At 40.2% G+C, this 23,281-nt stretch overlaps 1 protein-coding gene across 1 annotated transcript; it reads right to left on the bottom strand.

Moving 5' to 3' along the window:
- Nucleotides 1-7,658: 7,658 nt before the first annotated feature.
- Nucleotides 7,659-21,034, bottom strand: slc5a5 (solute carrier family 5 member 5). Its single transcript, XM_076277276.1, has 15 exons — nucleotides 20,667-21,034; nucleotides 20,328-20,393; nucleotides 17,122-17,173; nucleotides 16,885-16,952; nucleotides 11,214-11,368; nucleotides 10,549-10,689; nucleotides 10,255-10,384; nucleotides 9,944-10,032; nucleotides 9,736-9,848; nucleotides 9,519-9,589; nucleotides 9,265-9,351; nucleotides 8,811-9,013; nucleotides 8,383-8,486; nucleotides 8,121-8,188; nucleotides 7,659-7,864 (listed from the first exon to the last, which is right to left on the bottom strand). The coding sequence occupies exons 1-15, from the start codon at nucleotides 21,030-21,032 to the stop codon at nucleotides 7,781-7,783; spliced, it is 1,797 nt and encodes a 598-aa protein (XP_076133391.1). The 5' UTR covers nucleotides 21,033-21,034; the 3' UTR covers nucleotides 7,659-7,780.
- Nucleotides 21,035-23,281: the final 2,247 nt, after the last annotated feature.

The following is a 23,281-nucleotide window of genomic DNA, read 5'->3' as shown; positions in this document are numbered from 1 at the left end:
TGAATTTATTCTCAGTTCTGTCTCACTTTACCCGTTAAATGATCTACAGTGTCTGAACATGTCGTTTAGCCTGCTTAGGTTTTGTTCGGGTAAAGTTTCCCACCATTATCGGACTACCCACTGAGGCTATCCATGATGAGGTGTAGCCTATCTGAGCAACACTTCTACCGCTGTGTATTCATTAAACTTCGAACGTAATCCAGGCATCTTTGTGTCATCTTTAATTATGGCCATGTTCTGGCATAACAAAAAGATTCATTTAACGGTCTGATCAAATTGGAGATAACCTCAAGGGGATAACATCTTAAGAGGCTTGTACACACTTAAGGTGATAAGAACATTATAACGTTGCCCATTTGTTGTCAAGTGAAGTTTTTGTTGGCTGGGACATTTTACATGTTAAGAGGCCTGTACAAGTACACACTCAAGGTGATAAGAACATTATAACGTTGCCCATTTGTTGTCAAGTAGGGAGTTCCAAAATGGGAACCTTCCCACTTCCCAGCCACATGAACACTAGCCTGGCGGGCCATCCTATACACGGGTTTCCCGTTTACCAACAAAACTAGATGCGCGCGCAGCCGCGAGGCAGAAGACGCTTGGTGGCCGTCCACAACGTTATTACATTACATTACATTACATTACATTTGGCTGACGCATTTTTAACCAAAGCGACTAACAACATGGTAAACAGTTTAAGTTTTAGAGCGATTCTCAACAATATTAGGACAATTTAAGAAAAACATAAGAATAAGTACAGTAAGAATAAGTGCATCAGTGAGTGCTGTTTTTAACAGTTACGTGTCCGTTTAAGACGGCTGGTGTGCTAGGATCAGCAAGACTTGTTGTAGTGTTGCTATGAGAGGAGATGTTCTCTTATAAACTTAACCTAAATAGTCGGCTGCTGTAAGCTACAATCGGATTTTTTTGTATACCCCTGTTGTCTCAATGATAATAACATCTCATTTCAGACTATATTTCAAAGTTTGACGTTCATTTGGATTATTAATATAACATTTTAAGTATGTTAAGTATTAAGTATTTTGTCATTTTTGGCGAAGACATGCATTCCATTAGGGATATTGAACATATTTAACATTCTCTAGCCATCGTGATTTCGAATTGGTGCAGTTTTCAGCACAAAAACTAATTTTATTCTTTTGCTCTTTTGCATTGCTCTATGCTGTTCTGTGGTGCTTTCTGCCTCTTGGTTGCGCACGCATGTTTTCGTGACGTTCCATAGAAATCCATATATATCATTGAAATGTATAGTCTGGAATCGAACCATTCACCTCGCTTAATCCAAGGGGCGGGCAGAGAATTGTCTTTCAAACTGCATGCAATAGGCCAGCGCTACGACCATATCCATATCGGCAAAACGGCAAATACATCCTTCTTCGAAAGGAATGACTTAAGTCAGAGACTTTCTAATGTGGAGACACAGCACTCAAAAAATACTCCATAGAAATGCATGGGGCTAATTTGTCACGCCAATATGGCCGTTGTCTACACATATCCCACCCTTTCCTCGGCAAAACGTCGACATGTGAATACATTGAGCCAATCATGTGGTGTGATGTGAATACATTGAGCCAATCATATGGTGTGTTGTGAAGACATTGTGCCAATCATGTGTTGTGATCTCGCCGCTGGAGCAAGATAGACCTCTCCAGAATATATCCCGCCTCCTAACTTCCGTATCCATCCAACTTCCGGGCGTGGATTGTCTATGGGAAATAACATGGCATTTTGAAAGATCGTACCTGTCAAACTCTGTAGGTGACAAAGTAGAAAAAGCTGCTGGGCAGATTGGCCTACACACTTCTGCCATCTAGTTTCCACTGGATTTTTTGATTTTCGGTGCCGTTTGAGTAGTATAGTCTATAGTATACTACTTAAACGGCACCGACAATCAAAAAATCCAGTGGAAACTATATGGCAGAAGTGTGTAGGCCAATCTGCCCACCAGCTTTTTCAACTTCGCTACCTACAGATGTTTTACCGGTATGATATTTCGAAACGCCATGTTATTCCCCATAGACAATCCACGCCCGGAAGTTGGATGGATACGGAAGTTACGGAGGCGGGACTTATTCTGGAGAGGTCAATTGGTGTCGTGAAGCCTTGCGCACGCGCAGTTTGATCCAAAGACTGTGCCCGATGAGTGCCCATAAAACGTTGGTATATGGCCGCCGAGTGGAGGGACTTGCCTAAAAAGGACTTTGCTTAAGTGCATTGTGTTGCTCAACTTTCAAAGAAAAGCTCAAGTCCAACTCCTCAAAAGTTGACGCCAACGCTGATTCAAATAACCGCTCTTCGTTCGCCATAGCCACCTTCCTTGTTGTTCACTGTCGCAGGACTGTCGTTATCCTGTTAAGCCCGCCTTAAGACTCTCTAACAAAATAGAGCGCTGTGATTGGATGACGTCCACGGCGTCAGAAATCCCTATGTTTGGTACTAGACGTACAGGCTGAGCAAGTTAATTTGCCGCCGCTAGGGTGCGTCTAGATTTCTAGGCTACATGAACACACAATTATATTCAACAATTTGAGAAGACATCACACTTGTGAATTTAAATATAGTAGTATTAGACTAAGATCTAAAAACTGAGGGTAAATGTTAAAATGGACTTCAAGGGACATGAAAACATGTAAAACATTTAAATGAAACATGTACAGGGCAACAGAAGGGTAGGCCTATTGCCATTTTGTAATCTTTCTAATGTCAGAAGTTGATATTTAATGGAATCAAAACTTTAGAAGTAGTGTAGCATTAAGAAGTGTAGTAAAAAAATACAATATTTTCATCCAATCACAGGCCACTCCACAGAGCTTTGCGCCACACCCCCCAGAACACTTATGCACCTCGCTCACCGTCAGATGGACAATCTCAGGTTGCCTCGCCAACTGCCTCTGCTGTTCCAAAGAATCCTTCCACTGTCCACAAGAAACAGGAAGGCCAAAAAGACCCACAGTGAGCAACATCTGCTGGCAGAGCAGGCATTTCCCATTCACCACCCAGTGCCTAAGTAGGGTTGGGTAAAATCAGGATGCTTCCAGACTGGGGCAACTCACCCATAGACATTAGTAGGCTGTTTCTGACCAAGTAGTTACTATAGGAACAGTCCACTTCTAAATCAGTTCTACTAACTACCCCCCCCAAACCGATTTTTCATTTGCATTCCCACTGGCCAAGTGGCCATATATAGGATCTAGTAGGAGGGCGTAAGTAACTTAAGCACGTAGACAGTGTTTATAGCGTCATCACTTGCTACAGGGTTTAAAATAGGCACCCACTCGCCTCGCCAAAATGGAGTAAATTAAATAATAGCCTACATTTAAATTGAAATTATTTGAATGACCCTCACTACTGTCACTTCAAGCAAAAAGCAAATCCTGATGCTGCACACGCTTTTTTTTTGCTGTGGAAAACAGCTGTGATGGTTAACAGCCTATAGTTAGTTATCAGATCCGTTTGAAAAATGGATTTATTCCGGAGAGCTCATCAATGTTTTTATTGTCACAGAAGTAATAAATAACATCTAGTGTGTTCCTCAGATCTGACAGGGAAAGACAGGAACCAGTATTTTACGAACCACTTCCACCAATTAAATCCAGATGAAGTTATTAACATTCCTGTTACCACTGAACTTGGACCACGAAACACTGGCCATGCTGGGACAAAAGTAAAGGCATCAATCAAGTCTAGCAAGACCTGCCCTGACGCAGACATCAAGCTCTTCAGCCAGGCATCTGAGAAGAAGAAACCTGTCAGACCTTTGGTGTACCTCTTCCCCCTATCTAAAAGAAGCCAGGTCAAATGAGGCAGGTTGCACCAAAGCCAGTCCTGAACCTGAGGAGAAATGAAGTGAATCGGCTTAGAGTCGGAAGAAGTGTACAACCATAGACAAAATAATTTGAAGGCTCTGAGATATAGATGGAGGAAACCTGATGTAACTGCACAAACACATTTAATTGTGAATGGTGAGAATCCCTTACGGAAAGCAGTTGGATATTAAGGATGAGCACACACACACACACACAGGGGCAGAGAGAAAGAGAAAGAATCATTCAATTAATTACAATTAAAATACAATTAATTTCATCATCAATTCATATAATTTCATAATGAAATTGGCAAAAGAATGCCATTAATCCTGATACTTTGGATTCTTTTCTCAGGCAAACCTCTAGGGGAACAGTTCACATAATGGCACTAATAGGCCCATTTTACTTTACAGCACAAGAAGATAAAAGAAAAGAAACCGAAGCGCTGAGTTGATTCACACAGTGTATCCGTACGGCTCTAGAGGCAAACGTGTTCCACCAGATCACATCTGGTTAATCAAAGACAAAAAACAAGAACCAAATGTATAAGTATATATACTCTTCTGAGAAGAGTGAGGGAAATTTGGTCTCTGCATTTATCCGAATCCGTGAATTAGTGAAACACACTCAGCACACAGTGAGGTGAAGCACACACTAATCCTGACGCAGTGAGCTGCCTGCTACAACAGCGGCGCTTGGGGAGCAGTGAGGGACTAGGTGCCTTTCTCAAGGGCACTTCAGCCGCTTCCTACTGGCCGCTCCCTCCGGTTGCAAGTCCAAAGCGCTAACCAGTAGGCCACAGCTGCCCCACTAGTACACTATGTAACTGTCCAAAGAAGGTTCTCATTTAATATAAATATGGTGTCATTGGTTCAATTGGTTTCTAAAAGATATATTGATCTGTAAATATCATCTCTGAATAAAGTGTTTTGTGATTTTATTCAACTGTGAAGGCCTTTTTGTTTACTAAACTAATGGGATCAGTCTAAGATGTAATGAAAAAAGATACCCAGGCATTCACCTTTTTTGTCAGTGTCGTACAGACTGCAATTCATTCTACATTTACAAGCTGACAAGTGAACTCATCTCAATCATGACCGTTTGTAGTAATTTAAAATATCAGTTGTTGAAAGTTTGGCAGAGTATACTCATACTTTTTCAACAAAATTCGGAAAAAAATGCAGAACGCCCTTGAGATTGTAGATGGTGTGGCCAGGGGCGGAGCTACATGGTGGCCAGGGGGGGCCACGGCCACCACTGGTCAAAGCTTGGCCACCCTGCTGGCCCCCCCAGCTCCATTCAGTGAAAAGTAAAAAAAAAAAAATTGCTGCCGTTTTCGACAACACTTTGCAAAGCAGGGACTGAACCAATTACTGCACTCTATCTACGACCATTGGCCCAGTCAGGAAGTGTAGCCTGATCACATCGTGAGTAGGCCTAGTGCAGCAGCAGCAGCGGGACAATTCAAGTCATCTATTAAAAACACTTGACAGTACACTAGGCTAGCCTACTACTTAACCTCAGTAACAGGTGAGTTGATGAGTTGGAACATTAATTCTAATAAGATGTTAGAATGTGTCACGAATCATAGCCAAGTGAGCTGCGTTGGGCTGTCCTTGTTAGGTAGCCTTGGCTCTGACATTGATGTGTGGGGCTGATCAAAAATAATCGGATGCCCGCGGGAACGCTGTTACAAGAATATTTCGATAAAATTCGGGTGAAATGCAAGCATATTAGGCACATATCTCCAGATGATTCCAGGTAGGCTAATATGGCCTAGCCTAGGCTACTTTATAAATACATAATTTGCTGACTGTGTGTGGTTCTTGCCATAGCAGGCAGAGGCAGGCTGCTTTGCCTGAATTCTTTGTTACATTGCGCCAGAACTGTACATTGCAGCGAGATGAAACCTTAATTGCGTGACAGAGCAGAAGTGGGGCTTTCCAACGAGACTAAACACTTGTCTGTGCGATCAAGTATGAAAATAAAAATAAATATAATGTAATTAAATAAATTTGATTCATATTTACAGTTCACCTGCGCACCCATTACTCTAGTTTGAATTACTCGCGAACCCGTGATCGCATAGATATGGCAAGCATATCAGAAGAAAGAGGAGACACAGGGCTATCTATTGGTACCAAGTATATCGTTCCTGCTGGGCTATAAAAACAGACAACGTGACTGCAAAATAAAATCATGTACAAAAACCAACGCTGCACACCCATTAGCCTACTCTCGTTTGAATTAGGCCCTACTCACTTGATCATTTGATACCAAGTGCATCCGTCTGGGTTATAAAACAGACGAAATGACATCAAAATAATAACTTCATATAGCTCGACTTACCCCGTGTTTTTGTGTGTTGTGGTGGCAAAGCATGTTCATAATCCAACGCTATCATGTGTTTCTATGGCAAAGCATGTTCATAATCCGGTTTTGAGATCCTAGCAAATTCCTGCATGGCATCCAATTCGAGACTCACATTGCATCCCAATTTATTCGACAAAGAAACACCTTTTTGCCTTCACTTTGTTCATGGCAATGCAGTAAAAAGTTGTTTTACAATCATCATGTCAAATCAAGTGTACACACAGAACATGCAAAATCGGGTTCAGTCAGGTCACACCACACATTTTTCACATTTGCTCAGCCCCAGAGAATCCCTCCACCATGGCAATGATATTGCCAGATTCAGAACAGTTTGCCCTATGCACACATGTGCCAGCTTGCAGTGGTGAGATACATGTCAAAATATAAGAATTTTTATAATACACTTTTTGTATTTTTATTATTTAAAGATCTAAATGAAATCAATGCAAGTATTAATACATGAAATAGTGGCAGATCTGGGTAGCCTAGACTCTGTTAAAAACAATATATAGCATGTGTGTATGGCACTTACATTGACCAGGATAAATGTTTCTAAGGTAGTGAAAAAGCCCTTAAAACAGTCTAGGGTTCTAAGGGTTAATTTCTTAATTCAGAGCCATGTTACTTACAGCCAAGTACTTGGAGTGGATATCAGAAAGAAATATAGTTTGGCCATCAGTATGAGATCAAATATATACATACAATATTTGTAGTATTTATTATTGTTCTTTGAGTTAACATCATTTGAATAAAACTGATTAAGTAAGGTGCATTATCATAATATTTTTTTATTGGCATTGACCTATTTATGGAAAATATGTTGGAGTGGCCAACAAACTGACCTGTGTATCAGTGTTGGCTTTGCACAATTTATTACCATTATTAAAATAGGCTATCCTAATCTTGAAAACTTTTTGAGTAGTTTTCAAATAGTAGTTTTGATTCCCAAGTGCCACCCCAATAAAAAGTCTGGACCCAGCTGGCCCCCCCTATAAAATAATCCTGGCTACGCCCCTGGGTGTGGCTTTCAGTTTTTAAAACATGACAGGTCACTCAACAGAGGCGAATTTGAGACATGAAATACTGGGAGGCATTTGTTGGCTTGTAGTAGTACTGTGTTTAGTAGTGAACACATGAGCACATCAGGCAGTAATACAGCCATCTGCAGTGAAAGATAGTATATTTTTTGTTCTCACAAAAATAGACATTCATGTCACAAATAAAGTATGCACAATGACTGCATGAAATGCAGCCTACATACAAAAGTAACAACATTTAGTAATTTAACCCACTGAAAACGTTGAGTACTTTTGCACACCTCCTTGGGACGGGTGCGTAGGACAAGGAGGACCACAGGGTCACCAGTATCAAAATAAGCAGAAAAGAACATTTCGGTCAGATGATGGTCATCTGACCGAAACGTTGATGAAAAGTTACAATTGCAGTGTGCGGGAGCTTTCTAGTAATTTAACCCACAAAATCTAGTCAAGATTATTGGGACTGTTCAATAAAAGTATGTCCTCTTGCTGCATGAAATGTTTATGAAAGCTCGTTGCCACACTTAAAAAAAGGAAACGCCTTCAAAGGAACGCCTCTTCATCAACCTTCAGGCCATCAACAGGTCTGAGGTTTGTACTCTGAGGAGTCTGAACCATCAGTTTGGCCTGTGGTGAAAAGAAAAGGATAGTTTTTCAGTTCATTACAGTAGGGGAATTATGTAGTATTGAGAACTGTATAGTCTGTGATGTGAAACTGACAACCTTTGGCCTGCTATGCACTATACTTTTTTTCTTTTTCAATTCATGCATTTAAATTAAAGGCAAGTGTTACCAATGAAATATAAGTGACTATATTATCGTTGTTTATATCATATCCGTGCATATAGAGGAGATAGTTCCTGGGTTATTATATGATACTTACCTCAATGGTCTTATTCTCTAGATCCCAAAAGAGTAACCCTGGACTGATGGTACTTCTTTTGGTTGGCCCTACGAAATGCAGTGCATCATGAACAAATGACCAAGATTAGAATTCTTCACAATAAACCTGTAGGGAAATGTTATGTTGGATTTATGATCAATGCTATGTCTAACACCAAAGTGTCCATTGGTGCAAGGTGGAAAGTTCTCATTTCTCATAGCGCTTATAGTTTATACCCTCCCTTATGGGAGCGTGATCTCACCTGTTGCGTAGCTAACCGCAACTCCAACCGATACAACAATAGTTGTTGCTAAGGCCCCAAAATATAGGTAGGACATTGAATAGAAGTCGTGCACACCTCCAGAACTGTAAACAAAAAGAGTGAATTTGCACACATAAACAATACATATTACCTTATATCCTTATACTTACAACCTTTTTTGAGGTTCTTATAACTGATGTTATTTTGATAAAAATGAAAATTAACAGAGACCCCACTGCCCTTGTTTAATCTTTCTTGAAGGAACAAAAAGCCAACTTGGAAGACACATGGACCCTTTTTTGTCAATTTTGGGCTGCTTAATATACTTCTCAGATATCACCAGAGGCTTATTTTCTGTTTACTTTTTTGAATTTTGTGCACTTCTCGTTGGTACCTCGACTGTGCCGTTACCTGCTCTGGTGCCTTACCCATAAGGTTCAGAGTAGAGGGGTGGCCTGGTGTAGTGAATGCCTCCTGTCCTGTTATTGTCCGTTGTTGTATTAATGGACAAACAGTGTTCTGCGGAGGCAGGCAGAACTCCCATCATTTGTGGCGTAGGGGGATAAAGAGTAGATCCAATTGCAAGCCACACAGAAATGCAGAATCCCACCGCTACACCAGCAAATACTCCCTGTGTAAAATATCACAGGGGCATTAAGTAAAAGTAGGAAGCAGCATTTAATGTGTCCAAAACTATCACCCTACAAGATGCTTAGTTATGTAGAATGTATTTGGAGACAATATGATACATCAAAAAACAGAGGAGGTCCAACTTTGCATGTGTTAACAAACATATCAAATCAGTTTTAAACGGTGTACCAGACACAGTTATTCAGCAGACAACATTGTGGTGTCAATGGGTTTTGGGCAGCAAATACTCACTGTCTTATTTGTTGCTGGTACAAATATTCCCAGTATAAATGTACCCAGTAGGGGACCACTGACCACCCCCATAACGGTAAAAGACCCCTACAGCAAAATAAAATAAAAAATAAAGACATATTAGTTCAAATGTCAAGGAAGACGAAGACATTATTTACAAATGCTCTCAATAGACAAAGCTGCAGGCAAGCTTGTAGGCAAATATACAAAGCTTGTAAGCAAATATTAATCTTCATAAGGACTCATTAACATACCTGAAGAACTCCCCATTCAAATAGGGAAGAGAGTGCAGCAACAGTGATGCAGGCAAGGCCATAGAATAGAGCTGGAACACACAATGATGAAAGTCTATTTAACTGAAAACAAACAACAATAAGATGGGGTGGCCAGTGTGACACAAATATTGTCTTACAAACTTAGAAAAGTATACAACATGTTTGTTTTGATGACAGAAGCTCAAAGCAAACCCACACAATGCCTTGGAGATCAAAACAAGTCCTCTCTCTGATGTGTTGGTCAAATGTGTCTTCAGCAAGTCCTCCATAGTCACGGCAGCCATGGCATTGATGCTGGTTGAGACAGTACTAAGGGAAATGAAAGCAGACAGCGTCCTTACAATGTACTGCCAAAACCGTGTGATGGACATGTCTGTGATGCATGACATGGACTGGGTAAATACCTGAGTGTCCCACTGTATGCACATGCTAAGAAGAGGCCAGGAAAGCCAGGATGGTCTCTAAAAATATCCAGGACTAAATAAGGCACATACTGTTCCAAAACAGAAGAGTATCCATGACTGATTATGATAGGGATAATACACATGCAGAATCTCCAAACTAACTGGTTTGCATGCAGACAAACTTAATTAAATAATTGTTTATAAATCAATAATAATAGATGATATTATGCAAATAATCATGCAATTTGATTGCACTATGTCGCTATAATGTTTTTATTCATTAGAATAACCATCATTCGTAGATTGATTACCTGATCAGGTGTAGATATGTGACCAGCTTCCAGAGGGTCACAGGTTGAATAGAGAGCAAACATGGCAATTCCACAAAGGGCAGCACTACCCACCACCAACCACAGGCCCAGCTGGTTGACTAACAAGGCCCTGCAGACACAGATGAAGAAACACTATGCGAGATGTAGGTGAAGGCAGCCATTATAGAAAAGTCCTTTTAACGACGTAAGTGTTGAAGCCAGTGTTCATTGACAATTGGCCATTTCAATCATTTAACAGGTCAGTGATATGACCTCAAAGTGCGTAAGACTTACCATTGTGCTTCCCGTTCACTTTTGCATGAGATATAGCGCTGCACTTGTGCTTGGTTCACTGCATACATGGAGAGCCACACCAGCGTGCCCCCCACTATGAAACTCCAGAAGGTATAGCGCTTCCTTGGGTCTACATCAAAACTAAAAGGAACACACTATCAGCAATTTTCTTTAGGGTACCTGCAAATGACTGTAAACATGTCTTTACTGGTAGCTTGGCAGCTAATTTAATGTAAGATGGTACAGTTTGTGTGTATCCCTGTGTCCTTCCCTAACTTTGTTGATACACTCACTCTCATGTCCTTAAATTTCATATTGCATGCCAGATGAAATGTAAAGTTTGTAAAGCCAAGTGTATTGGCTGAATAACTTGGTTGATTGAATGACTACAACATCTAGGCCTACAGATCCATGTGTACAGAGGCCCAATCACTGTTATTATTTATTATTTATGGGGGGGGGGGGGTGGGGGGGGCATGAGGAACATGGGGGCCCGTCGGAACTGCCTATGCAGGGGCCCAGGATCTTGTGCTACGCCCCTGAACATGCATGTCATCCAATCACCTTATGACTAAGGATGAAGAAAACCCTACAGTATACTTGTTTCTCTAAAATGGAGAAAACACTCAAAAATGTTTTAAGTGAAGTTAGGCCAAAGAGCTTACTCATTAAAGTTGAACCGTGAGCCGTTGTTGGCAATCTCAAACACTTTAGCAGGTCCTCCCACAAGAATAGTCCCCCGGATGAAGATGGCCATGAAACCAGACAACATGACCACAATTTGGAACACATCTGTCCAGATAACTGCCTTCATCCCACCCTGTTTCATAGAAGTATATTTTAATTAACATGTTATTGTGTAAAACAGCCATTAGTTTATTGCACCTGTGCTGATACAAAGCTATTCACCAGAGATCACAGTGTTGAACTATCACCATTTGTCTAACCGTGTATTATACAGAACTGTTGACCTGATATGAGCTCTAGTCAGCTAATTTAATCAGAACACCACCAACGGTTTCCTGAGCCTGGACTTTGGCCATCCTGGTGGTCATTCTGTGTATTACCTTGTGTTTGTGTCTTATTCCCTTGTGCCATGTGTTCATGTTTACCTGGTCATGTGTTCTGCTCTTGCCCCTTGTGTATTTCCTGGTTTGTCATGTGATGCCTGTGCTATGTGAGAGGGGGTTGTAGGGGTTAAGTCATTGAGAGACCGCAGACCCATTCGCCTTATTCACCCGGCGGCCATTACGAGTCTGAGGGGTACACTTGCCCATGCAGCGACGCGGTCATTCGTCTCTAAATGAGAGAGGGAGTTAAGTCATTTAGAGACGAATGACCGCGTCGCAGGAAGTGCATCATAACAATGGGACACCAGACCCTCTTGTAACAGCTGTGATACTGCAGACTCGTAAAAGTAGTTAGAAAATAAGGCAGAAAAACGACAAGTTTCCTCATGCTGCTTCCTTATGTTGGAATGTGCAAAAATGTACAAACAATCAAGAGGATGCCTTCTTGTATGTGATTTCTGCAACAGTTATACTGCAAACGTGTTGATAGCCTATTGTTGATTTATATGCTGTAGCCTAGTGTAAAGCATGTCACACAGTAGCCTAGCTTACAGAAAACACTTAATTGATGTGATGTGATATTATGATAACTTGTATGCCTACAATGGTTTATTAAACATCATAGTCATTTATTTAGTCAGTCATCATGTTCATGCTAATGAATAGGAAGGACACCTAAATGATAGCCATAAAACAAAATTTCGCGCAATATCTGCCGTGATTCCCTATGCGTGAGTCACAAGCTTCTTCCAGCTGACTCTGGCAGATCTCGTGGACAGTCAGATCGCGATCGATTATTTAATAAATAAATGTGAATTACGAATAATAATACAAAGCTTCTACCTAATGTGACTATTTTTTCCATGAACTGTAAAAGAAAACACATTTTTTTCAGCTGTATCCTCCATAAAGAGTAAAGTAAATTATGTACTTATTTTCGGAATTAACGTCACTTCCTGGACTCGTCTGAGGCTGGTCTCATGGAGGTATTATATATAACTGGAGAGAGTTATATATAATACTATACTAGTACTGCAGAGACTAAGTCCCGCCCCCATTCATTTCAATGGACCATGCTAGGCTAGCTACTTCAGCCATAAAAGTTTGAAATTGACCGCAGCCATTTTACAAAAATGGCGTTTCATGGGTGTTCGTTTCCGGCACCAGCTAGAATTAGCCTATTAGATTCCACGTTACAGACGGAGACAACATAAGGTACCACGGTATGTCGTTGATGAAGATTGGACATTCCCTCAGAGGAAAAGAAGTTGTTCGGGGACACGCTTCGTTATAAGCGCAAATTTATTTAATTGGTTGGGATAACATTTTGGGAATGGTGGTATTTTTTTATTTTTTTATTATTGGTATAGGTTATTTAATGTGATGTTCATATGTGATAATAAACAATGCAAATCAATATTGAGTCACTTTAGGCTACACAAATAATGAACCCTAAATGCTATATTTGGACAGGTTGTATTACGCAATAGGCTATCCAACGAAAATTACTAAAATTAAGTAGACATATGATGTATGAAACTTGTGGATAGCTGAAATATTTTCTGCACCCAGCGTGAATTTGCAGCTTGTTAAACCCGGTTAAACCTAGGCTACATTTGCAGGCAGACAAAATGAAGCCAACGCAAGTTAAACTTACCGATAGAAGCGCACATCCCTCGGGTATTGTGGTTCGAGCAGGCAAAGAGTCTGCAACTGTTGTTGGATATTTGGCTTTTGCCTCGACTGGCAGCCTGGCCATTTAAATCAAATGCATAGCCTAATCATGTCAATGTTGCAAGAAAGCAAACTAAATAAGTCATTGACATTTGTTTCGTTTTAAATCACTTGGGGAGACATAGGTCACATCCAGACGTTGCGTTGTCATGGACTACAGGTAGGAACTACAGCCTGTGCCTTGCTAAAATAGGCATGAGTAGCCTAATAATTGGATATAGGTCATTGCATCCGCTAAAATGTATGGTCATAGTCAGTTACCTTGTCAACCCACACATAAGGCAAATAATAGCCTAATATGACAACATTTAAATTTTTCTTTTATTCACGACAAAGTCCGGTATAATACAGACTAAACCATGTAGGCATTAAGTCAAATATCAGTAGCTTAATCCAAGTAGTTAGTTGTTTTATTTGTCGTCTTCCAGAAATGTAAACCAACATGGACGCGCGAGGACGCTCGTGCCCAAGACTAAACTCGTGCATGAGCTGTCATCTACCAATCAGCATGTGAAAACTGGTGCCGGAAGTTGCAACCATGTAACGCCATGTTTTCAAAAATGTCGGCGGCCAAATGCCATGCTAACTGGCTGAAGCTAACCCTTCAAATCCTGACCCCCTGGCTGGTCTAGCGTTCATGGGCTTCGGAAAAACCTTTCTCCGAGTGAAAACATCATCATTCCGCGTCATTGTGAGTCAGAGGTCGGAAACTGGGGCTTTATGGTGCATTCAGAGCAGGGGGTCAAGAGCGTGCAGATTAGCTTCGGCATGTTAGCATACGCCATTTTCAAATATGGCGCTGCATGGAGCATTTGGAACCAGCTCCATGCACGAAAATCCGTGTTGGGCACGAGCTCTCATGCGCGTACATGTTGGTGGGCGGGTACCTATCCGGCGGCTACAGCCAAACGTTATTCAGTGCGTATTTCTTGAGGATCCTATAAGACGTGCATATTATGGTTGTTTATCCATCATATGACAAATAAACAAATAAATTAAATTGTAACGTTATTGATCTTGTTTCGTTGTTGTTTGTCCCGAACAAACATAGCCTAAACATGATTAAAGACAATAAATTACACAACAGCGGCATAAAGACCTTGTCTCGTTACACCATGGGTCTCCAACACGTTGCTCTCAACCTATTGCCACAGGCTGAAGCACTAGGCTACTACATTTAAACACAATTATTGCCGCGAGGCATTCCAGCCTACGAATTTAATAAAAAGTAAACCATGCATAATTTTAAAAAAAAGCTAAATTTAGGCTACTTCGCTATGCAATAAGGTTTCCATTAGATCACAGCGCACGTTCAATGAATGAAGGAAAGTCCTTGTCTCGCAATAAACAGCTGGAAATTCCAACACTTTTTCCACTACACGAAACTTTACAGTGATCATCAAATACCCTCTAGATTTAAATGCCCATCAGTCTCAACATTTAACTATATAATAAAAGTCAAAAAGTAAATTAAATCCCATACCAAAACCGAAATCGTCTGCGTTTGATAGCCTGGTATGCCGCTCCAAACAAAACGCATGTCTCACAATAACGTACAATGTAAGAAATAAAGGTCTGCCTCGAACAAGTCTACCTCAAATAAATACCTGTGCTTTGCAGCATAAGTAAAAAACCAGACCCTGGACATAATTTAGGATTTACGGAAAGTATGCAATCATACGATGTTGGACGCCTGGCGATGCTCTGGCCATCTACTGTGCCTCTGACACCGCTGCCTCATTTGGATGGTAACTCCACAGGTGAGCGCGAAGATTGGATGTCGTGGATGCGTAAGTAAACTGTTTTTTGCTGAGTCCGCAGACAACATTCTCTTTAACCGTTACTTTACCATCTGCAGGGTACAACTCAAAGTAAAGACACCACATTTTAGATGAGTTGGGGACGAGTTGCGTAATTGTCCGCTCAAGCTGACCGTTCTGTGCGTTATCTTCAATACTATCTTCAATAATATTGAATATCTTCAATATTATTTTCAAAACAGGGTGGCTATTGAGGGCTCTGGCTCCAGTCATTATTGTGGCTACTGGCTATTATTGGCTTGATTTGGTCATGGGCCAACGCTAGAATACGTTTAGAGCACCCGCTATGAGATGGCAAACAATAAAATAAAAAACAAACTAATCATAGACTGTAAAAATGCGCTACACTTGGCACTAAAAACCGAATAGTTTATTTATAGTTCGACTACGGATATTTCACGTCAAGTTCGAATGCATATTTGCAGCAGGACAGCAAGCAGACCGCTCCTAGTTAGAGGCGCTGTGTTATCCAATGAAATTAAGTTGTGCTTCAGGGCGACTCCACTCGGACTCATGTGCGTTCCCGAGCAACTTTTTCTTCTTCTTGTTATGAGGCAAGGACTTTATGTGCATTATCGCCACCCTCTTACTGGAGGATGACACTCTTTTTACAGAATATCCAATAAAAATCGACGTTGGTCCATGCGTCATTTCCAGCTTTGTAACTGGCGCATGGTCAGAGTCGACTGGCGCTGGATCCGAACCCCAGTGTTCAAGATGGCGTTGACTGTGAATTGGCCGGATTTACTAGCCTAGCCTCCACCATTCATTTGTATGGAGGGCGGGACTTAGTCACTCTCTCCAGTTATATATAATACCTCCATGATTCAGAGCACCTCGGAATGACAAGGACCGCCCCCATGGCTACTTTGTTTTTCCGACAGCAAGTGTTCATGTGCTTTGCCATCGGAATGTGTGACAAACACGGATGCCACAACAAAGGTTAAAACATACACTCACTAATCCTAAACAAACAACTGTATTTGCTTAAAATATATTGTAAGATGCTCGTGAAAGAAAGATATGCAGCTTTCAAGTGATAAAAAGGGCAAATTCCCAAGTTCACATTAAAACTGTTGGACATGAAAGGCCACATGGACTACAAACGAACTACAATGTGACGACAAAAGTGATGACGAGCAAAATCTAGCCCCAGTTTCCGACCTCGGACTCACACATTAAGTGACGTGAATGACGCGGAATGATGATGTTTTCACTCGGAGAAAGGTTTTTCCGAAGCCCATGAATGCTAGGAGATTTTGTACTGTGCTATGTTTGTCATGAGATTCACTTCCTGTTCTTTGTTGGTTTGCCATGTGCTTAGTGTTTCCATTTTCCTGTCCTGTCTGCCTGTCCCCACCCCTTGCCATATTTGGACTTCCTGCCCTCCTGTTTTGATGTTTGTCACCTGTGCCCTGTTATATCCTCATTGTCTGTAACTTGTCTTGTATTTAAGTCTTGTGCCTGCCTTTGTTCTCTGCCGGATCGTCGTCTTTTCTGTCTGTTGTTAGCGCCTGGTAACCAGTAAGTTTTGCTGAGGTTATTGATTTGTTTTGTGATGTTTGTTTGACCCTGGAATCCTGTGTTTTGCTGACATACGACTCAGTTAATAGTTTTTGATTCAATTACAGTAGAAAAATAAACATTAGTCTGAAGCGTATCACTTCCTATTAAGTGATACTCGTATGTGTGATTCTTGTGAGTGGATTTACTATGGTGGTGTAGACAGTGCAGACGAGTCCAGTAGAAAACAGGGAAGCCCACATGTTTAACCCAGTGGCTGAAACATAAAAAAGAGTTATCTGTTTGTCATTGACCAATACAAATGATTTGTTATTTATTAACCATTCGAAAAGGAAATGGACATCCTTTTATTTTTAAAAAGAGTCACTATAGACTTTCCCCACATAATTTTGAACAATGTTGCATGACCAGACTCTTTCTATTACCTTGATTCAAAATAAGGGCAGGTGCGTAGATAACAACTCCTGTGTAGAGCAGCTGTAAAGAAAAAAGTGGACTATGATTAATACACTTTCACTCATGTCATTAACGGCAATTTTACTCATGGGGATAGTTTCTAAGCAAACAGTTTGTTTCCTATTTACTGTTACCTCTTCTTTGTGAAGTACTTACTTTATCTGCATTGATGACATTAGTACTCCTCTGAATAGTGTGCATGTGTAAGTACTTGTAAGCAGACATGGGCAGTATTTCAATAAGATGAATTTGAAATATGTATGTAATTACTTTAGCGTAGTTTGTCATTTTTATTTTGGCAGGATTGGAAAAAAATAAATGTAGTTTGTAAGAAAATTCTTTGAGGGATTGCATTTATAGTATTATAGATGTATAGTAGAGTATCTGTTTTTTCACCCCTAAATAAGCCAAAATGTCATCGCTCAGTTAAATATTCTAACTATAACCATGACAAGGTTATGCTTATCATAGTCCGGGAGCCAAAGGCCAGGGTCTTGAACCTGGTTTTGTTAGTTAAAGTTTTTTTCTTTACTGTTTCTTGATGCCTAGGGGTATTACTCAATAAGAATAGTGAGGGTGCCCAGTGATATTCCTTGGGCAATTCCCTATTTTCAGCCCTAAAGTTGTCCATAAAAATGCCAATTTCATTATCCTTTTGGAAGGACAACATGAAATGCTATACTATATACTAAACCCATTTTTCCTTGTTCCTGTAGGGTTATGCTACATTGTGACCAACTTAAAAGTGTTAGATAATCTTTTACAATCCTAAACATGTTGAAGTTGGGGAAAAAATTACAAGAAAAGTCAACTGAGGGAGCCAAAAGTATTAAAACCATTTGACATGAGGATTCATGTTAGGGATAACATCCACCGATGTGTCCTGATATGCGTCAATAATGGATGAGACAGAGGCAAAGTCCTCCCCGATGGAAAACAGTGGAGTTTTCTCCATCAAGTTAATTAATTATCGGGACACCTTACAGCAGTGGTCCCCAAACTTTTTCTTCCGAGGGCCAGCTCACTATGCCTGGCTCTAAGAGAGGGCCAGAGACTCGGAGTATATCAGTAACCATAAATAGCTTAGCGCTGTGAACAAAGGCAGTCTACCTTAGTTGAATATTCCATTACATTTAATCTATAGGCTATTGCAATTTAATACCATTGTTATCTGTGTTTATGCCATATCAGTGTAAAATGTAGCTCAAATGAAATAATACTAATAATAGCATTCTCAAAACTATAAGCAGGGAGTCCCAAAAGTATATTTTGAACTCTGAACTTTGTATACACAGCTCAAGTTGTGAACAAGCAATATCCTACAAATAATTTAAAGTTATCAAACTATGAGTTTTATGAAGTGGTGGCAGAAACATCTGAAATGACCACCATTCTAACTTTCACTCACCTGATGAAAACTTTGTGAACTCTGAATGAACATTTGAACGAGTGAATAAAAAATATAAATAATTATACCAGAAAGTTCCAGAATTATGACTTGAATAGAAGTTAGTTATTAACAATTAATTGATACATTTTTAGAATACTTTGAGCACTGATGCAGTCAGCAGAGGCCTCTTACATTGTTTGCAGGTAGGCCTACTATAGGCCTACATTTCATTCCGTTTTCGATGGCAAACGCGAAACAGCGCCAAAACAACCACCAGTGGACAAAAAGAGTATTACATGTGTACTGTTAAGACCCGCCATAGAGAATGAATGGAGAAAATACGGAGGTTATAGTTTGACGATGTCGTACTCCCGTGCGGGCCGGATCCTATATACCACGGACATGTTTTGGGGGGCCACCTAAAATGAGGTGGCAGGCCGTAGTTTGGGGACCACTGCCTTACAGGATGTTATTAGTAGGCTTGATCAAGCAAGCCCACTATTGTTCTTCTTAACTATACATATTATTAGTGGGCTTGATCAAGATTTACTGAATATCTAGCCAGCACCAGTTGTAAAGGTCATTTAAAAAAGATTGGACAGCGCGGAAAGCCAATCCATGTGTATACAGATCATTTAAAATAAGATGGGACAGCGCAGATTTTTTTTAAGCCCATCCATGTCAATCTATGTTTATACAGGTCATGTAAAAGCCAATCCATGTCAAACAAATCTGTAGATCCACAGTTGACCATGTACTGTACATGACCTGTATACACATGGATTGGCTTGGATTGGCTTTAAAGATGTGACCGTGCAAACCTGTATACACATGGTTTGGCTTTAACTCTAGAAACCAGCATAGCAACCATAGCAACCACCATATGTACCCTAGCAACGCCCTAGCAAGCATCTTAATTACCCTAGCAACAACCTAGCAACACCACTATCATGTCAACCTAGCAACCACCATAGCAACCAACATGATTACCCTAGCAACCACCATAGGAACCACATTATTTAGCATAGCAACCACCATATGTACCCTAGCAACACCCTAGCAACCATCTTGATTACCCTATCAACAACTTACAAACGTTGTTTTGGCGAACTGCACCTGATCAAGCCCACTTTTGCAGCCCACTTGAAATGGGAAATGTAGTTCAGTTGAGGAGGCTGACCTGTTCAATTTGTTGTACTACTTTCATTGTTTACGGAAAATGATGGTGGGTAGTTACAGTTGATTCCACTGTTGCTAAGCCTGCTTGTTGTCAGTTCAATCATCATTTACATTGATATGGGATCGTGATTACATTTTTTTTACCAGATCTACTTCATAGGAGCCCCATTGTACATAATTAATAGCCCCCTCCCAGCCAATCAGAAAATAGTATGTCTTTCTCTTACGTTTTCAATAATATGCCTTGTAGTTTCTTATAAAAGTTGGAATACCATGATTATTGTGTGGGTAGTTTTCTATTTTTAAATTATTAATTAATTGTATTTTATATACAATCAGGATTTTGTATTTTATTTTGTTACATTTCATGAGCCAGTATTTGTAGTTGGTAACAAAATAGTTTTTGATGTATTTGTGCCCACCTCTGCTTGTAAGTAATCCTTTTATAGGCCTACTACTCACTAAATAAAACTCGCTCTGTGGGTTTACATTAATTCATTTGGAGCTTAAAACATACAATAAAGTGTATTAATCTGTTTTCTAAAGGGTCATGTTAATGTGTAATGCATGTGTGAAGACGTGTGCTGTTTGGCATGCGGGTCTTACTGTTGCAATAAGAAACTGCACACACCCCAGCAGCTGCATGCCCCTGCCAAATCTCTTTCGGAGATACTGTGACAGGAACAGATGGTCAGTACACAAGGAATGTGTAGGACTTCTCCACATTTTCATCACATGAAAGAGCCTCTTTGTTATCGGTCACTCTTCACCTCCACATTATGCCTGTGGCCATGGTGATAATCGAACTCTAGCATGTTTGATATAAAAGACCTCTGCAAACATTTGTGAAGAATTTTCTCACACCTGGCCTCTGCACCTGTCTCTCTGCAGTGGCTATTTTTAATGCTTGAAGGGTGTTTTTTTTCTGGCGAGATGGGAACAAACCTGATTGGTGCTTGTGATTTTGAGGCGGTAGAGGACAGGGACAAAGAAGAGGGCTGTGATGATGGAGTTGATGGTTTGCCCGACACACATGTAGAGGAACTTCAGTCCATACCGGTAGGCCTCAGATGGTACACCTAACACTTGGACAGCTGACATGAAGCTAGCACACAGTGAGAGTCCAACCGGCACAGCGCTCATGCTCCTTCCACCTGTGAAGAAGTCATCCATGTTGGTCTGACGGGGGGCCTTCTTCAGGGCTTGGTAGAGGCCAACACTCATTGAGACTGCAAGCATGGCAGTAAAAACGGCATAATCGCCAATGGAGAAGCCAGGCCTCTTCGTGTCACTGCCAACTGAACTTTCCATCATAAGCCTCTTTGAAAGAGCCTTTGTATATATCAGCCCTTCAGTCAGCTTATGCCTGATGCAAAATAAACAAGTTGCAACATTCCATTAATCAATGTTTGGCCTATTGCTATTTGCGAGAAACATATCTTCATTAGTGTTTCAACTGAAAATCTGAAAAACACAAAATCCAAAAGTAGTTAAACCTTAAAGTTTACTCTGGATGACCTTGCCAGAGCAGAAACATACTCCACTAACCATATAGTACATTGTGTGTGTGTGTGTGTGTGTGCGCGCGGGCGTGTGTGTGTGTGTGCGTGAGTGTGTAAAATACATCTATATTTTGTTTTAAATGTTTTGTCTGCCTTGCTCTGTGCAGCTTGTTTTTTGTGGGCAGTGTTATATTAGAGTTAGTATCAAGTTATAACTCTTCACCTTTCACATTCCCACATCCCCGTGACCATGGTAATGATGTTTGCATGTTTGATATGAGTACAAGTACAAAATAAACACCTTTTTAGTGGAGTATGCTTGTTGCTCTGTCAAGGTGACCCAGAGCAAACCTTATGTTCTGTGTTTCACTCACGGAAATGAGTTCTGTACTCATTCCATATCAGAACCCCTGAAGAACAATTCAAATGCAAGCATGAAACTTTCAGAGTGTTATCTTTCATTTGAGACCAAGATCATGCTTCTACACAATATGCAGTAATCATTTGATTATCAGTATGCATTTTTGGTAACCAAAAATTCTATGGGGAATTTCCAAAGGAAACAAAACAAAATTTTACAAAACACATGAGCATACCTTAGCAAATAATGGTCTAAAGTACTCATGTTTTCATTCTACATTGATCTACTTTTGCACACAGCTTCACAAGACCTGGTGCTAGGGCTCAGTTGTGTTTCTAAGTCATATCAAGTGACCTAGAGGGCTGAAATGTGGTCAGTTCAGAGATGCTTGTTATCCGACAGAAAGAGAAAACAATATTCTAACCTCTGTAACTCTGTGTCAGTACATCACACAGTTCTTCTGATTGCTTTTCAGAAACTACAATGTCTCAGCTTTCCAAAGAGGTCAGGGATTTGATTTGAGGAGCAGTGCCCTCCTAGATGATGTGCAGAGCCGGACAGTAACAGAGTACATTTACTTGAGTACAGTACTTGAGTACAATTTTGAGGGATCTGTACTTTACTCGAGTATCATTTTTGGGGAGTACTCATGACTTTACTCAAGTATATTTGAGAGGCAAATATTGTACTCTTTACTCCACTACATTTCTATCCATAACCGTGAGTACCCGTTACTACAAAAAAAAAGGAAAAAAGAAGAATCTCGGAAACCCTCAATTTGTTGTTTCCCTCTCAAACGTGATTGGATTGTGCATGCACCACTGATTGGGACAGCCTATCAGCCTATCAGCAATCACCTTCAGCTTATTATCGTATTTTGTATTTGAAATACGTATTTTAAATAGGCTACATGTATTATAAATACTGTCCATCTCTGGCAACATGGTAAAAAGATGAAAATGACTCGATTTTACTTTCAATTCCTTTTACATTCTCCACATTAACATTTTTCATAACTCCATGTAGGACGTTTCTGTAGGCCTACATAAATGTAAGCACTGTGGCAGTAGTAATGCAATATTTAGAAAATGTACTCTTGTACTCTTGATACTCAAAAAAAAACAAGTACTTCAGTACTTTTACTTAAGTAGATATCTGACTGTTGTACTTTTACTTGTACTTGAGTAAAATTTAGCAAGGGGTATCTGTATCTTTTACTCAAGTAATGAAGCTGTGTACTCTGTCCGCCTCTGATGATGTGCAATGTCGGGCAAAAAACTCAAAATGGGACTGTGCTCCATTAATATCCATGTTTGACTTGACTTGAAATGATTCTATGGACACTGTTAATGATACCATCCCCTTAATAAGCTGTTTATGTATTAATTAATTTATTTTAGAAATTGCATTGATTTAGCCTAGGCTAGCCTATTAAGTGTAATGTAAATTAAACCCAATATTAACATGGGCAGAGTCAATGCATTTTATATGTTTCATACAATTATCTTCATTATTATATTCATTATTATATTCATTAGCTATACCAGGTTGCACTATTGGAACATGTCTTACAGAATCTAATGATCATCTGTCTTACCTAATGATAGAGGTGGGAGTATGTCAGCTGTGTGCAAGTTAGGCTACAGACAACTCTCAAGTTCTAACCATCATGTCTCAAGTGGTGAAAATCAATCAGG

Source organism: Alosa pseudoharengus, unplaced genomic scaffold (genome assembly GCF_046254945.1).
Source record: "Alosa pseudoharengus isolate Yale_2024_CS ecotype anadromous, Long Island Sound unplaced genomic scaffold, YU_APseudo_1.1 YU_APseudo_1.1_scf_11, whole genome shotgun sequence".
NCBI lineage: Eukaryota > Metazoa > Chordata > Actinopteri > Clupeiformes > Clupeidae > Alosa > Alosa pseudoharengus.
The sequence above is the reverse complement of the archived record's forward strand: the minus strand, read 5'-3'. Positions and strand labels throughout refer to the sequence as shown.

Coding starts and splice junctions, on each gene's coding strand:
- slc5a5 (XM_076277276.1), bottom strand. CDS start 21,032: ATGGAAAGTTCAGTTGGCAGTGACACGAAGAGGCCTGGCTTCTCCATT. Junction 10,033..10,254: donor ACATATCTACACCTGATCAG/GTAATCAATCTA, acceptor GTTTTGGAACAG/TATGTGCCTTATTTAGTCCT. Junction 9,014..9,264: donor TACCAGCAACAAATAAGACA/GTGAGTATTTGC, acceptor TATTTTACACAG/GGAGTATTTGCTGGTGTAGC.